The sequence below is a fragment of the Eschscholzia californica genome, unplaced genomic scaffold, assembly GCF_041429995.1.
Source record: "Eschscholzia californica isolate CP2 unplaced genomic scaffold, dmEscCali1.0.p SCAF_1, whole genome shotgun sequence".
NCBI lineage: Eukaryota > Viridiplantae > Streptophyta > Magnoliopsida > Ranunculales > Papaveraceae > Eschscholzia > Eschscholzia californica.
The window spans coordinates 24,412,578-24,427,367 of NW_028238198.1; the positions used below are offsets into that span (position 1 = coordinate 24,412,578).

Consider the following 14,790-nt stretch of genomic DNA (forward strand, 5'->3'; position numbering starts at 1 on the left):
CAAAAATGTGCTTCTCTGCATTTTAATTTCCAACTGAAGTCCATTGCTATCTTCACCATCAATCAGCATCATAGACCCCTATATCCTCTCCACCTTCACCAATCTTCCTCACCATTAACCACAACAAATTTGAAAACGACTTCCACTTGCACGACTGACCATCACATACTCAAACGCAAAATGGATGTCATCAGGGGGTTTCCTCTATAATTCCCTAATGTACTTAATCATGTTGATTCCGTAAATGGGTTTAAAAACTAAGATACCATTGGCGAGGTGCCAAAGAGTTATGTAAACATGAACAACGAGAAAAATTTAGGTAACAAAACTGGTAGATTAAGAGGAGAATCTACAGTTAATGTTTACGTTTTGATTTTGAACTTCAGTTACGAGAGGATGTTTAAAGAGAGAATGAGCAAAAATTGAGAAAGAAATAATAAAAGGTAGTGTTAAGGTTATGAGAGAAAGTTATTGGACATTATTTAGGGATTAACATTGATTTTGTGAAAAATATCGGTAATAATTAAAGGTCTTCAAGTTCAAAAATTTGTTTTGAGATTTGGAGAACGGTGGAAAACTTAGAAACAAAAAATAAGTTTGGAGGTAGATAAAGGGTAAAAGGGTGGGAAATGTGAACATATGGGAGTGAAACTTGCGTATCTCAGAATGTCTTCCGCCTACACTAGTGGTGGTGCTCGGTGAAGGTATAGAGCAGAAACAGGGGCACTTGATGCTGAATGAATGAAAATGGAAGGTAATTGAAGTTGAAGAAAAGAACATTGGCTTCGAGTTGGAAATTGAAAGGTTAAAAACGGTCTTTTCGTCCTGTTACACATACAAATCGTACAAGCAAAACTTAACTGAAATTTAACATTGTCCATCCGCATGGGGGGTCTATATAGAGGTTTTTAAAAATGGGTGAGTGTTTTCCTAATATTGATATTAAAGTGGGTCAACGTCAAAATATCATTATTTTATTCCGAGTGTGAATGAAGAACTGTGTTTGTCAACGTTAAAGGGTAAATTAGTCCTTATGTTGGTTCCAGTTGTTTCGTTAAGAAGTTAAAGAGACGAGAGGGACTTCACATAAAGAGTGCCCTCTCCATCCGAATACATGTTCTTCTAATTCCACTTTTTGTTTCTCACTCTAATTCTAGGGTTTCTTCTTCACTGTGGGTTGTAAGTAATTTCTCATCGCTCTCTCTCTCTACTTGTTCAGAGTATGGAATATTACTACTTGATTTCTCTACCATTTCAGTTTTAGTTGTTGTTTAGAGTAGATGCTAATTATGAGTAATTGGGTGATGTTTAGGTGTTAGTTAGGTCTTCTTGAATTAGGTAAAAAGCTTGGACTGAAGGAGATGTCAGGTCGGACGATGAAGAGGTTAGAATCAAGAAAATCACACTCGTGGTGGTGGGATAGTCACATCAGCCCCAAAAACAATAAATGGCTTGCTGATAATCTCCAAGGTAACCCATTAAACAACAAACACCAAGTATTTAAAATTTTATTCTGAATTTGGTTTCTGTTTAACATTTTGATGGATTGGTTGAAAATTTGACACACACACACATACATAGGGAGAAGGGGAAGAAGAAAGAGAGAGAGAGAGAGAGAGAGAGAGAGAGATGAATGATATAGAGAGACAGTTGTTAGAAGTTTCCAACAGCCCTTGTCTGGAGCTGGCTCGAACTTGGTTTTTCGTCCACCAAGTCTCGTCCGGTTCAAGGCGTTAGGGGTCATAATCCCTTAAAAGTATGTTGACCAATACAAAAAAAATAATCAGAAGTTAAAATTAATTGACGGAATATTCAATTAGTGGGTCATTTTATGAAACTGGTAATCTTTGATGGCTATTTTGGTGAGTTGGTAATCTTAAGGGGATGAAAATGAGTTAACTATGTAGAATTTTGTTTTAGGTCCCTAAAGATGTTTGATTTCTCCTCCATTCCCAAATAATGTGTCTAATTTTTCCGCATCCCTCTTCCATCCTTCTATTCCTTGGACTGTTGAAGATAAGTTGAGGATAAAGATATAGAAACCCTTCTCATTTGTTATGTAGATATACAATCATCTTTACCTAAAATTACGAAGTTAAGAAATTTTGTGAAAATTTCCTTGTTCTGGCCAAGTGCTAAACTTCGCGAACCTCTTTTAGAAGTTTCTCAGGAAAATGTTTGCACTGCCTTGCTCCTACAGGATTACAATGTCAAGTGTTTGCTTTTGTGTATTACCCATTTACATTTTAACAGTGGTTCATATTCATGAATGTGTGAGACTTAAAGGTGGACAAGTTTGTAAGTGCTAGGTAATCTGAAACCAGCTTGGTACCGTTACTTAATGTACCTTATTAGAAAAAGAAAGAAAGAAGGTTGTATATATCCCCATTGGTCCAAACATTGATGTTTTAGTGTTCACATTCTTTAATATATATTTCTTCACCTTTTCAAAACAAATGTTATGAAGCCGTAATACAATGTTTTATGTGAGGCATTACATTTTGGAACTCTTTTCCGTATTGCCCATAATATTTGAATAAGCAAAAATGTACCCAAATAGGAATGACAAGGGTTTTTCTTGACTTCAGAGATGGACGGGTGTGTCAAACGGATGCTTAAACTGATCGAAGAGGAAGGAGACTCTTTTGCGAAGAAGGCTGAGATGTACTATCAGAAAAGGCCTGAATTGGTCGCTACAGTAGAAGAATTTTACCGCATGTATCGTTCACTAGCAGAGCGCTATAATAACCTGACCGGTGAGTTGCTCAAGGGTGCTCCTTCTGAGCTCCAATCTCAGGGTTCTGGGGTCTCTGAGGCTGGCTCGGAATCAGGTTCCTCAGTTACCACTCCTGATCGAAGGCCAACTCGTCCTAGGTCCAGCCACAGAGCTGCTGGTTTCGATGTGTTTCTTGGCTCCGCTGGAGGCAGCACTAGTGTCTCCCAAAAGGCAGAAGATGATGAATCCACATCATCTTCATCTTCATCCGAGTCAGAATCAGATGGTGAGGGTGCGTCATCTTCATCTAAGAACAACTACTTGGGTGCAGCTGACAATGGTGACGTTGATTCCTTGAGTCGGAGGATAACTGAGCTGGAGTGTGATCTCCGTGATGTGAATGAGAAGCTCAGGAAGGTAGAAGAAGAGAACTCAGTTGGTCGGTCCAAGGCTTCAGAGAATGGAAACGATGATGAGCTTCTTTGCAGAATTGCATGGTATGAGAATGAGTTGAACGTTAAAAATGAAAAGCTTCAGCTTATAGAAGAAGAGATTGCAAGGTTGAAACTAGCAATGGAGACAACTGAATTATCTTCCAAGTTAATGAGCGTTGAAGGGGAGAATGACCAAACTGCAGATTTGGATGGAGATGACTTGAACTCATTAAGCAAAACAAATGGGTTGGAGGAAGAGTTGAGGGCTAGGAATGAAAAGCTTGGTCTTTTAGAAGAAGAGATTGCCAGATTGAAACTTGAACTGGAGAAGACAAAATCTTCTGAAACAACTTTAAGAGATGTTGAAGAACAGGTAGGAGAGCTGCATCATAAGATAACACTGTTAGAAATGGATGTTTTGAGTCGTGATGAAGAGATCCAGGAACTGAAACTAGCGATCTCTGATGCTGACCACAAATTCGCTGTTGAGAGGTCTCAGCTCGAGACTATAATATCAGGGTTGTCTGAATCAGAGTCCCAACTGCAGTTGAAAATCGCAGGTCTGGAGTTAAGAATTTCTTCATTTGAAGAGAAAATCAAGCTGGTAGAGGCAGAGAAGCTGGAAACACAAGTTTTAGAAGCTAAAATGGATTGCGAGATGAAGGAATTGAAAGCAGAGATTGTTGGGAGACGGAATCAAGTGGAAGAGTTGAGCAAGAGTCTAGATGAATTTGGGCTCAAGTACGACAAGTTGGAAGGGGAGAGGGATGGGTTGACGAAGAATATAAGTTCATTGGAGTCAGAGGTGAGATTGAAAGATGATCGAATTCATGAGATGGACGAACATTTGCACAAGTTGCATATGGAGCATGTGAAGTTGATATCAATGTGTGAAAATGGTAGGAGAGAGGTGGAGCATCAGAGACGGAGGTTGACGGAGTTGGAGGTGGAGGTGGAGAGACAGAGGGTGGTGATATCAGAAGGAGCTGAGGAGAAACGGGAGGCCATTCGTCAACTATGTTTCTCCCTCGATCATTACAGAAATGGGTATGATCAGCTTCGCCAGGCTTTTCTGTTTCACAGGAAGCAGACTTCATCCTCCCCAGTTTTTGCCTCATGAACCTTATCCGTTTTGCTCATATCTTCTCTATATTCTAACATTTAGAGGTGAGTTTAAATTAATTTGATCGATGTCGTATCACTGTTCCCTGTACTTAATATTTCTGAAAATTATTATGTTTTATTCCTGTACTTCGACATAGTATTTGCTGAAACTATTGTTTTGAGTTCTTCCAAACTAAGCTCCATAAATCCATCTTATTAAATTTTCCAAACTAGAATGTGAACGGTGATAGTCTCAGCGGATTCAAGATGCAAACTCTGTTCCGCTAGCAAACACTACCTTCCACTTGAATGAGAGGGAGAAACTTGGCCAAAACTCCCCAGACTAAAAGAAAATAATTGTTAACAGGGGCCAGAGTAAGATAAGCAGGCCAAGCAAGGAAGAATTTCCCAAAGAGTTCTATCTTGCTCGTTACGTGCCCTTCGTGGGATGCTCGATTTCTTTTTTAGAAAAGAGAAAATGCTCGATCATAGATGGCCAAACCTTTCTCTGCGAATGAGTCAATTTTAGATGAGTTTTGTAGGAGAAAAGTATAAAGAAGGAAGTTGTTTTAAAAGAAAATGAAGAAATAGGAAAGAAAAAATTAACTGACTAAATAACCATTTAGGGGGTTATCTTGGAAGCTGGTCATATTTGGGGTCCATCTTGGTGAGTTGTTCATATTTAGGGGGTAATACAAAATTAAATCTCTTGGAAATAGATGAGAAGAATTAAAGTTTTAGTTCCTCCATCACATCTAAGTTCTTCTAAAGTTCCTCTTCTTTCTCTATCATTCTTCGTGCATCTAAGCTATATGTAAAAACGTCATTATAATTTGGACCATTTAAAATAATTTCAGGAGAAATATTTTAGCCGTAAGTTGGCTATAGATGTATCTGAACGTCATATTTTCAATCTAAATCGGTAGTACGGAAAAAATTAAAATATTATAATTAGTTATATACGGTGATTATTGTACTTGAAATTTAAGCATAATTATTAAGTCAGTTAGAGCCCTTTTTGGGGTAATATTCGTTCATACTACTAGATGAAGTCAAAAAGGTGGTCTTCTAGATCTTCTTCTTCCCCTTAGAATGAATGAAGATCAAATACAAGACCATGACCAAGTCATCATCATATTTTCCATATATTTTTCTATGCCGTGTTTAACCCAACACACACAATTTCTCACTAATGGTTACTTTCTCCCTCACAACCACTCATCTATATATAGTATAGTGAGACAATAAGAGAATTAGTAAGTTGAGATGGAGGAAATCTTGTCAATAATAATGGAAGGATGTCGAAAAGCGAGAGAGGTTGAGTCTAATCTCCAAGCGTTATCTGAACAACCTCCGAACGTTCTGTTCAATTCATGTTATGAAATGGTTAGGTTGTTTGAGAGCGCGATGAATGGAATGACCTCTTTAATGATCATGAACTCCTCGTCTTCATCTTCTTCATACCCTTTTCCTACTCCTACTACTGGTCAAGAACAACAACATCAATGGGGTCAATTGTTAAGCTATCATCATGCTAGTACTAATGAACAATGTGAATTGACTTTAATGGACATTAGTACTTCACTTGGTGCTGGGAATGGGGCTGATGAAATTCATCGTGTGGGTGAAAAGGAGTCGGCTTCCGATTATGCTGGTAAGAAGACCAGTACTCCCGTTGCAGGCGTGGTACAAAGAACCCGAAATAGGTAAATATTCAAATACAGTACTCTTAGTTTCTCAGTTTCCGTTATATATGGTCATTTCCTATTTATTTTTTCATTGTCTTGTTATCATACTGTCCAGAGAGAATCAATCTTTATTGTTGTTCTCATGTGTTTGTTCAATTCATTATTAATTGATTGGGCATGAATGAGTGATCAGGAAGGGAGGTGCGGAGAAACGTACAATCAGAGTAGCTGCTGGTCCACGACAAGGAGGGTTAATTGGAGGAGGGAACTATATGGAGATTCCGCCGGACGATGGTTTTACATGGAGGAAATATGGTCAGAAGGAGATACTCGGTTCCACCTTTCCAAGGTACTTATCGTTAGTACCCATAAATAACTGCGTATATAATACTATGAGTTACGGATTATACTTGAGTTGTACTAAACTAATGTTGTTGACGGGGATTGAAATGTGAAGGGGATACTACAGGTGCACGCACAAGAACTTCTACGGGTGCCAAGCGAAGAAGCAAGTCCAGAGACTTGACCACCATCCCGACATGTTTGAGGTCACGTACTATGGTCACCACACCTGCTCCTTTTCTGCTCCGTTTATGGGTTACGACAGAAGCAACACCAACGCCCCTGGTGCCAATGCTGCCACAAAAGCAAGCGGAGATACAGGTACGAGTGCAGAAACAATTGGAAAAGAAGAACAAGATGAAGTACCGACGAGATCAGATATAATTGGGAGAGAAGCGGAAGGTAGGTCTCAGGTTATAGAACTGATAAATGCAATATTCAGTTCGGCTGAGAACAATAGGAATAGTTTGGATTCCATATTCCCTCCAATTCAACCACACAATTAAATTGCAACCAGCCCCAGTCCCAGCCCCAGCCCCAGCCCCAACCCCAGTCAAGGATGGCCTTACCTAGTAGTAGCTAATTCATCTATTAAATTACCATTCTCATTTTGCAAACTCCATTGTGGTAATCGTTTAAATTTTTATACGAGATTAGTCTATTTGATTCATAAATATATAATTTTTTCATATACCTTATTAATGAACTAATTCCATTCCATTCATAGATAAAGCAGCTCGATTATTTGTGTATATCATATTGATTTTTCTCTTTTAATTCTCTCTTAAACTATATATATAATCCGTGCCCTGTCTACAGACAAATCATGGACGAAAAGATTGCAAAAGAAAAAAAAATACTAGTAAACTATAGGTTTTGTTGTGTCTGACTGACATGTAACCATTCGCGAAGTTTCACATCCACGCAGATCAGTTTGGGGAAGTGCAAATGTAAAGCAATACGTTTTTCTGTTGATCATTGTACCTCTACTGCTAATGATGATAAGATGAGTTTATTCATGAGCTAAAACATGCAAATGCCAACCAAAGCAGTTGGATTCCTGAGATACTCGGGCATTCCTGTTGGTGAAGTGCAAGTCGTGTTTGGTGAACTAAAATGAAATTGATAAAATAAGAAAAGATAATAATTGAATTTTGATTTCTTAAAAATTAAAATTATAACTAAAATGACCTTCCATGTATAGAAGATTTTTTTTATTATGTACTCCGAAAAAATAATTTTTTACTTTCCAAATTGAATTTTTTTTTAGAGTATGTATTATAATCAACAAGTAAAGTCAAAATTGACTTGTTAAATGTGAAAATTTATATCTTATAAACATATGCCCTTAGATTGATCTTAACGCATGCCCTTAGAAAGACTATTTGTTAATATATCTATTAAGCACGTCTTTCTGGTCTCTAATTGTTTTGATGTACATATCATTTTGAGGTATTTCCTCATCAACAACAAAGATAATTATGGTTTTAGAATCATTGGGATTAAAACTGCAAAATGAAATTAGAATATAACAGGGGAACAATGGATTAGGACTTTCAAGGAGATTAGAGTGTGAACATTAGAGGCATTTAACTTAGGATTAGAGGTACGTGAATGTTTGGAGCAAAACAAAACAAATTATTACTATAATGACTTTTTATTATCACACCGTCTCTGATCTAATTCCTATAACGTTATAAATATTTTTTTTGTTGAAAAATAACGTTATATTTAATATTATGTACAATTGTACATACAACAACTCACTTCCTATATTTCACAACAAAACACTCACTTTCTATGACCATGCATAGGTAGTACTTACTCATGGCCTATACTACTAAGTCCCTTACAACAAGCACATAATTAAACTAGGTTGTTATATATGACAAAATAAAATTGAAAACTACCATAGACCCGCTTTATCTAGGATGGGTTTGAATAATACGGATTCAGACCGTTCTAAGTGATCCCAGACTGTTCAGTCGGACCCACAAATAGTGTTAAGAGAGGACGGTTATATGGTGAATTTTTTAGAACCACTGTTAACTTCCTCAACTTACAATTAGTGAATATGTCTTTCACGTGCATCAAATGGAGTCTCCATCAAATAAAAAGAGTATAAAAAAGGGAGGACGATAGAGACAAAACAACCCTAATACTTAATTTTATTATCATACTCTCTTGTAAAACAACCGATCAAGTCTAATAAGATAAACCATGCAAATAAAAAGCTAAGAACACGAAATAAACTGAGTTAACATTAAAAAAACATGTACTTAGCCACGGTTTTCCAATATCTCCTCTTCCTCTGCCTCACTTGTTTCCAATTGCAAATTCATGTCGAAACAGATGTCTCCTGCATAAATCAGATCTGACTCGACCATCTTAGCCAAAGGTTCATTATACTTTTGGGGTTCTGACTCATAAGTAGGCACAGGGATTTTTGCCTTACCAACAATTCCAAGTCCACTTGATGTACCAATCTTAGCCCTATTTCCACCTTTTTTCAGAACTTCTAGTGTTATAACCGAGTCAGACAGATCTGACAACTCCACGGCGATACGGAATTTCTCTTCCCACACGACATCAAGAGCATTAGTACTCAAAAGTTTTCCTCGAGTTATGTATATCTTATCGGGGTTGAGGAATAGGGAAACAACATAAGTTCTTGGCTCCCAGAAATGAGTGTCCTCAATTTCTTGAGTCTTTGAGGTACAACAATCGATCTTAAGAACATACTTAATAAAAACAACAAGATAAAGTTGTACCTTTTTGGGTGATGCTGGTTTTTTGTTCTTTCTGCGACATTTGCCCGAAGATTCAGGGTCGTATGGAGTTGGTTTTGAAGACCTGTGAAGATTAATGAAACGACCCATAATGTATTCTGTTTGAAGTGTAGAAATTTTTGTAAGAAATATGGAGGAATAGTCCTCTTTTAATAAGGTCTTTACAACCCGACATTTGCCTCGTTTGATATCATAGCTAAAAGTTGTCTTTGTATCACTAAGATTTCCCCGTCTGCAAATATTACGGTTATGTAACATCATTAAAAGGATTATATTAGAGAATCTAAGTGCTACCACAGTCGTTACAACTGTCACATGGACTGTTGTGAAAAAAATATCGTTGGAGAAGCAATAGCAATACCTTCTTATACATACGGATCTTTTCTATATATGAACATTTGTTAATCTTCTTGACTAATGAGATGTTATCAGATTTCCTCTCAGATTCGACTCTGTCGTCTGATGTTTCATATTCACTTTCTAGAATAACCTATTTACAGACAACTTTTCCTTATTTAATAGACCGTGATCTAATGAGTATGAAGTCAAACATTGCCAGTTTGACCTCAAGCTAATCTGTCATAGATCTTCACGGAATATGATAGAATGTTACCGTGTCACGTTACATCATGTAACGTCCTATAAATGTTATATAAGGATAAAAGATCATCATAGTGTAAGCTTATTGTTACATCATGTAACGTCCTATAAATGTTATATAAGGATAAAAGATCATCATAGTGTAAGCTTATTGTTTATTTTTATTCTTTTTAAACAATTTTGCAATTTTATTAATTCAGCACAAGGTTGCACAAAAGCTCATATTGCACAAAGAAAAAGGGCATGTATTACAACAAGATCTAAAGGCCTAAGCCTAGAGCGAGATCATATAACAAACAAACTTGATTCTCAACCATAAGCCCTAGTTAGATAACTAAAGCAAACAAACTCAAAAGAAACTCTTATACATTCAGCTTTGTTGAAAACATCTTAGTTGGTTCTAAGAGCCCAAATGATTCTTCCTGTCAGCGACGCTTCGAGTTCTCCCCTTCAAACAACATCCTTCCAATGTAAAACAACGATTTCCGTACGTCCATGACCAATTGTCTAAACCACGCCTCCGGACACTCAAACGCCTCAATAACCAAACTTTGGGTTGTATGTATCTTGTCATAACTTTTGCTTTGATATGATTCTTTTTGGCAAAATTAGAACGAGACTTGCACTATTTGTGAGACCATTCTTAAGACAATCTCTATATACGAAACTGGAGGTCAAACATTTTGACATGGGTCTTGGAGTTGTTTTCATGGTTCCATCACACTAAACATTAGCTATATTATGTTTGTTATCTCTGTGACCTCAAATTCATGCTTTATTCAAGGTTCTTCAGGGACTGTGACTACTTTGAAGTCGATGGTCCCATTAACACCTTCTTAATCAAGCCTAAAAGTCTGTTCATTCTCAATGCCTTGAACTTTGGCAGACCATGGATTATGAGAGGGATGATGGTGGTGTTAAAACAAGTGGATTTTCCACTTACAGAGGATGTCCATGATTTATTTTATGAACCAATGTGGTGCACTCTTTATCGTCTTCCTCTGGCTATCCAGAACAGAGTGGATTTGGAACTCATTTTCGAAAGGATGGGTAAGATAATCCAAATTAAGCCAAGGAACTTGGGCTTTGTTAATAATCAAATCATACGTGTTCACTTCCTCTATGACGTGAGGACACCACTGCTCGCTATCTTTAATCCAATTTTTGTGGACCGAGAAATGGAGATCAAGCTAAGCTATCAGAAGTTCCCGGGAGCCATCTGCCAACAATGCAGGATTGTGGAACATCCACTCACTCGATGCCCCTCTCTCAACCCTGAAACCTCGGACGAAGAAGAGTCCAACCAGGATCCCATGGATACAACTATTGTGCTGTCCCCTGACTATACCCCTACTGTCCCTGAACCAGTAGCACCCCCACCTTCCCCTACCAATCATCCTATCCCACCACATCAGCTTTTCTCTCCTTCTGGTAAACGTACGAGAGCTAGCTCAAGTCATCACTCTATATCGTCTGACCCATCTGAAGACTCTGTTGATGATAATGATTTAATGGAAGGAGCTCAGTTCTTGCACAGGAGTCTGGATATCATGGCCAACAGGGAGGAGGCAGAGGACTATCATCTACCCGAGTAGTCAACCATCTAGTCAGGGTCCCGAGTCAGTGGTAGTTAGGTTGGAGTCTGTAGTTTCTTTCTTTGTTTGTTGTGTGTCTTCTCTTGGTCGTTTGTGGGCTCTGGTGTTTCAGTTGGTTCCCACGCAAGAAAGTGGCTTCTATCACAGTGAGGATAGAAGGGTAATCGAAGACCTTGCCTTGCTCAATGGTATAGACATTGAGACAAGGTCTTCCTTTTGATTTCTTGCATGCGAACCAGTTGAGTCTTTTGGGATCTGAGCCCAGTTTCTGTTTGTTTAAATCTTTGCTTGTATGGTTGTTTTTAGTTTATCTTCTCTTTTCTAGTTTATTTTCGTTCCTGTTGTGCTCTTAGATTTGGGTCTGGTGACCTGCAACCTAGCAATAGGAGTGCGTTTAATCTTGGTGACCTCTGTTTAGTAGGTGCCCTTAGACAGAAAGGAGTACGCAGTCTGCTGCGTGGAGGGGGGGAGGGACGTGGTGCCCTTAGACGGCTGGGTAATTAGCGTTTTTTAGGGGCACCTCATCCGGCCACTTCTTCTAATGGACAAGCCCAAAGTAGGATGGTCTACCCTAGCTTGGAATGTTAGAGGTTGTGGTTCTTACCTAAACCGAAAGCATTTGTGGACCCTGATTAGAGAACACAAACCGGAGATTATATTTCTCTCCGAAACGAAGTGCATGAACACCAACCTTAACAAACTGCTGAATTTAGGAATGACCTATTCCAACTACACGGTAGAGCCCACAAATAAGGCTGGGGGTCTAGGTCTTTTCTGGACAGAGGAAATAGACATGGAGATAGTGCACGCGGATAAGAATATTATTCAAGCCTGAGTCTCGTTTGGGCCCGATAATGCCAAATTCCATTTATCTTGCTTCTACGGGAGTCCATACAAACATAACCGTCTAGATCCTTGGCAGACATTAGTCAGCTTAGCACCCAATAATGGTCTCCCTTGGGTAATAATAGGGGACTTGAACACCATTCTCCATCCGGAAGAAAAAATGGGTGGTAGCCCTCACATTCCGGCCCATGTTAAAGGCATTAATAGCATTATCAATAAGTTAGGGGTCCGGGATGTGGGCTTCAGCGGCTATCCTTACACTTGGTCGAATAGGCAATTCTCAGGCAACCTAATTCGGGAGCGTCTGGATCGGGCTCTCACCAATGACAACTGGTTAATTGAATTCCCTGGTACTAATCTCAGTCATCTCCCCGGGGTAGGCTCTGACCATATCCCCATTCTGCTGACAACCACCCCGAAGCTGCGACTAGGACCAAAACCGTTTAAGTTCATCCGCACCTGGATGTCCCATCCAGAGTGCAGCCAATTCATTCTTGAGAAATGGACTTTCAATCCTGCCCACATTCAACTGTCATTAAATCAGTTGGCGGGACACCTGTCAAGATGGAATAAAGAAGTCTTTGGGAATATAGACAACAAGATCAAGAATTTGACGACACAACTTCAAGGGCTCAGAGACCAAGACACAGTTCACAGAATCTCTAAGGAGCTGGAAGAAGCGTATAATCAACAGGAAAGCCTGTGGCGCGAAAAAGCAAGAATAGACAACATCCAACTAGGAGACAGAAATACTAAGTATTTTCATTCGAAAGCGATTCACAGAGGCCGGAAAAATCAAATCATGACTATCAAAAAGGAAGACAATACTTGGACCAATGATCACATCGAAATAGCTAGCATCTTTCAAACTAATCTTAAGGATATTTCTACCTCCAATGGATATATAGCGGAAAATAACATCCTGAGCCTGTTTACAACCCAAATCACCGAAGCACAAAATTCTACAATGACAGCGACTCCATCAATAGAGGAAATCAAAAATGCGGTCTTTTCTCTTAAACCGCATGCAGCGCCAGGCCCTGATGGTTATCCACCGTTCTTCTACCAATCCAATTGGGAAACAGTCAGCAAGGACATCGAAGCAGTAGTCAGGAATTTCTTTAATTACAATTTTCTTCCTGAGGGAGCAAATCACACACACCTCTGTCTGATCCCCAAAACCAAGACCCCACAGCACACTGCGGACTACAGACCAATTAGCCTGCTGAACACCACCTACAAAATTATTGCCAAAGTCCTAGCTAACCGGTTCAAAAGCACGTTGCCCTCTCTGATATCCCCTTTTCAAGCGGCATATGTCCCAGGAAGACAAATTACGGATAACATCATCATCAGTCAGGAGCTAGCTCATTCTTTTAAAAAGACGCGAGGATCCAAGAGCTACTTTGGGCTCAAACTTGACATGTCTAAAGCCTTTGATCGTGTGGAATGGTCCTATCTTGAGCTTGTCATGTCCAGGTTGGGATTTGCGGAGTATTGGATCAAAATGATTCACTCCTGTATTGCCACATCCTCAATGGCGATCCTCATTAATGGGAGGCCGGGCCCGTCATTTAATGTCTCTCGAGGCATTAGACAAGGGGATCCCCTATCCCCCTTTCTCTTTACTCTGGTAATGGAGGGGTTGAGCAGACTGCTTGAGAGCTCCAACAATCCTACGGAATTCTTAGGCTTTCCTATTCCGAACTCCAATCTTTCCATCAAACATCTGTTGTTCGCTGACGACTGTATTATCTTTGGTAGAAATTCGATCGACAACATCAACACCCTAATGAACATCCTCGAGATCTTTGGCAAGAACTCGGGTCAAGTAATCAACTACTCCAAGTCCACCATCTTCTTCTCCAAAAACACCCACCCCAAGTTCAAACGCATGATCATTCGCACACTCAAAGTACACCAGTCCTCTAACTTGGACAAGTACTTAGGCACTCACCTTTTCATTGGAGCTAATAAAAAACAAGTCTTCTCCTCACTGATCTCTCAAATACAGTGTAAACTGTCGAAGTGGCATACAAATCTCCTCTCCCAAGCAGGCCGTTCGGTTGTGGTGTCCACCATAGCGGCGGCCGTTCCCCGATACCAAATGCAATGCTTTGCCATCTCAAAAGGTATAAGCAACCACATCGAGGCCTTGCAAAGGTCTTTCTGGTGGGGAAAAGCTAAATCCATTCATACGATCAAATGGTCTCGTATCTGCAAACCCAGGAATGAAGGAGGCCTAGGCTTCCGACTTCCTATCTTGGATAACCAAGCATTCCTCAGTAAATTAGTGTGGAGGGCCTTGAAAAACCCAGACACGCCCTGGGCGCTTATTCTAAAAAGTAAGTACTTCCCGAAGCAGCCTCAACCCAAAGCAGTCAACCAAACCCACTCCTGGTTATGGAAATCAATGTTCAAACAGTATCATCAGGTATCTCAGTTGATTTTCTGGGAGGTCCATAAAGGCACAAAGGTGAATATTTGGCGCGACTTCTGGATTCCTAACCACCCTCCACCAATAGAGAATCACCATAATAGCAAGCTGGAGACGGTATCTCAACTAATAAATAACAACCAATGGAACAAAAACATTATTATGCAAACATTTGAACCCAATATATGTAATGCTATTCTAGGAATTAACCTCCAAGAATCAAATGAGGATACGATAAG

The 14,790-nt window shown here is 39.3% G+C and overlaps 2 protein-coding genes across 5 annotated transcripts; both read left to right on the top strand.

Annotated features, from left to right (window-relative positions):
- The first annotated feature begins 883 nt into the window (after window positions 1-883).
- Window positions 884-4,447, top strand: LOC147565338 (protein NETWORKED 4A-like). 4 transcript variants are annotated; one of them, XM_086651827.1, is made up of 3 exons: window positions 884-1,183; window positions 1,320-1,470; window positions 2,589-4,447. In XM_086651827.1, exons 2-3 carry the CDS (start codon window positions 1,362-1,364, stop codon window positions 4,268-4,270), a joined length of 1,791 nt encoding a protein of 596 aa, XP_086507953.1. In that variant the 5' UTR covers window positions 884-1,183; window positions 1,320-1,361; the 3' UTR covers window positions 4,271-4,447. The 4 variants fall into 4 exon arrangements, with proteins under 4 accessions (XP_086507953.1, XP_086507950.1, XP_086507951.1 ...); XM_086651824.1 differs by having other exon boundaries at window positions 1,006-1,179; window positions 1,313-1,470; XM_086651825.1 differs by having other exon boundaries at window positions 1,066-1,183; window positions 1,313-1,470.
- Window positions 4,448-5,431: 984 nt separating this feature from the next.
- WRKY55 (WRKY DNA-binding protein 55) lies at window positions 5,432-7,008 on the top strand. Its single transcript, XM_086651828.1, has 3 exons — window positions 5,432-5,960; window positions 6,136-6,291; window positions 6,400-7,008. The coding sequence occupies exons 1-3, from the start codon at window positions 5,521-5,523 to the stop codon at window positions 6,788-6,790; spliced, it is 987 nt and encodes a 328-aa protein (XP_086507954.1). The 5' UTR covers window positions 5,432-5,520; the 3' UTR covers window positions 6,791-7,008.
- Window positions 7,009-14,790: the final 7,782 nt, after the last annotated feature.

What these genes read in the sequence shown, in the direction of transcription:
- LOC147565338 (XM_086651827.1), top strand. Translation starts at nt 1,362, where the DNA reads ATGTCAGGTCGGACGATGAAGAGGTTAGAATCAAGAAAATCACACTCG. An exon ending in GCTTGCTGATAATCTCCAAG is followed by an intron (nt 1,471 to 2,588) that starts GTAACCCATTAA and finishes TCTTGACTTCAG; the next exon opens with AGATGGACGGGTGTGTCAAA.
- WRKY55 (XM_086651828.1), top strand. Translation starts at nt 5,521, where the DNA reads ATGGAGGAAATCTTGTCAATAATAATGGAAGGATGTCGAAAAGCGAGA. An exon ending in GTACAAAGAACCCGAAATAG is followed by an intron (nt 5,961 to 6,135) that starts GTAAATATTCAA and finishes ATGAGTGATCAG; the next exon opens with GAAGGGAGGTGCGGAGAAAC. An exon ending in CTCGGTTCCACCTTTCCAAG is followed by an intron (nt 6,292 to 6,399) that starts GTACTTATCGTT and finishes TGAAATGTGAAG; the next exon opens with GGGATACTACAGGTGCACGC.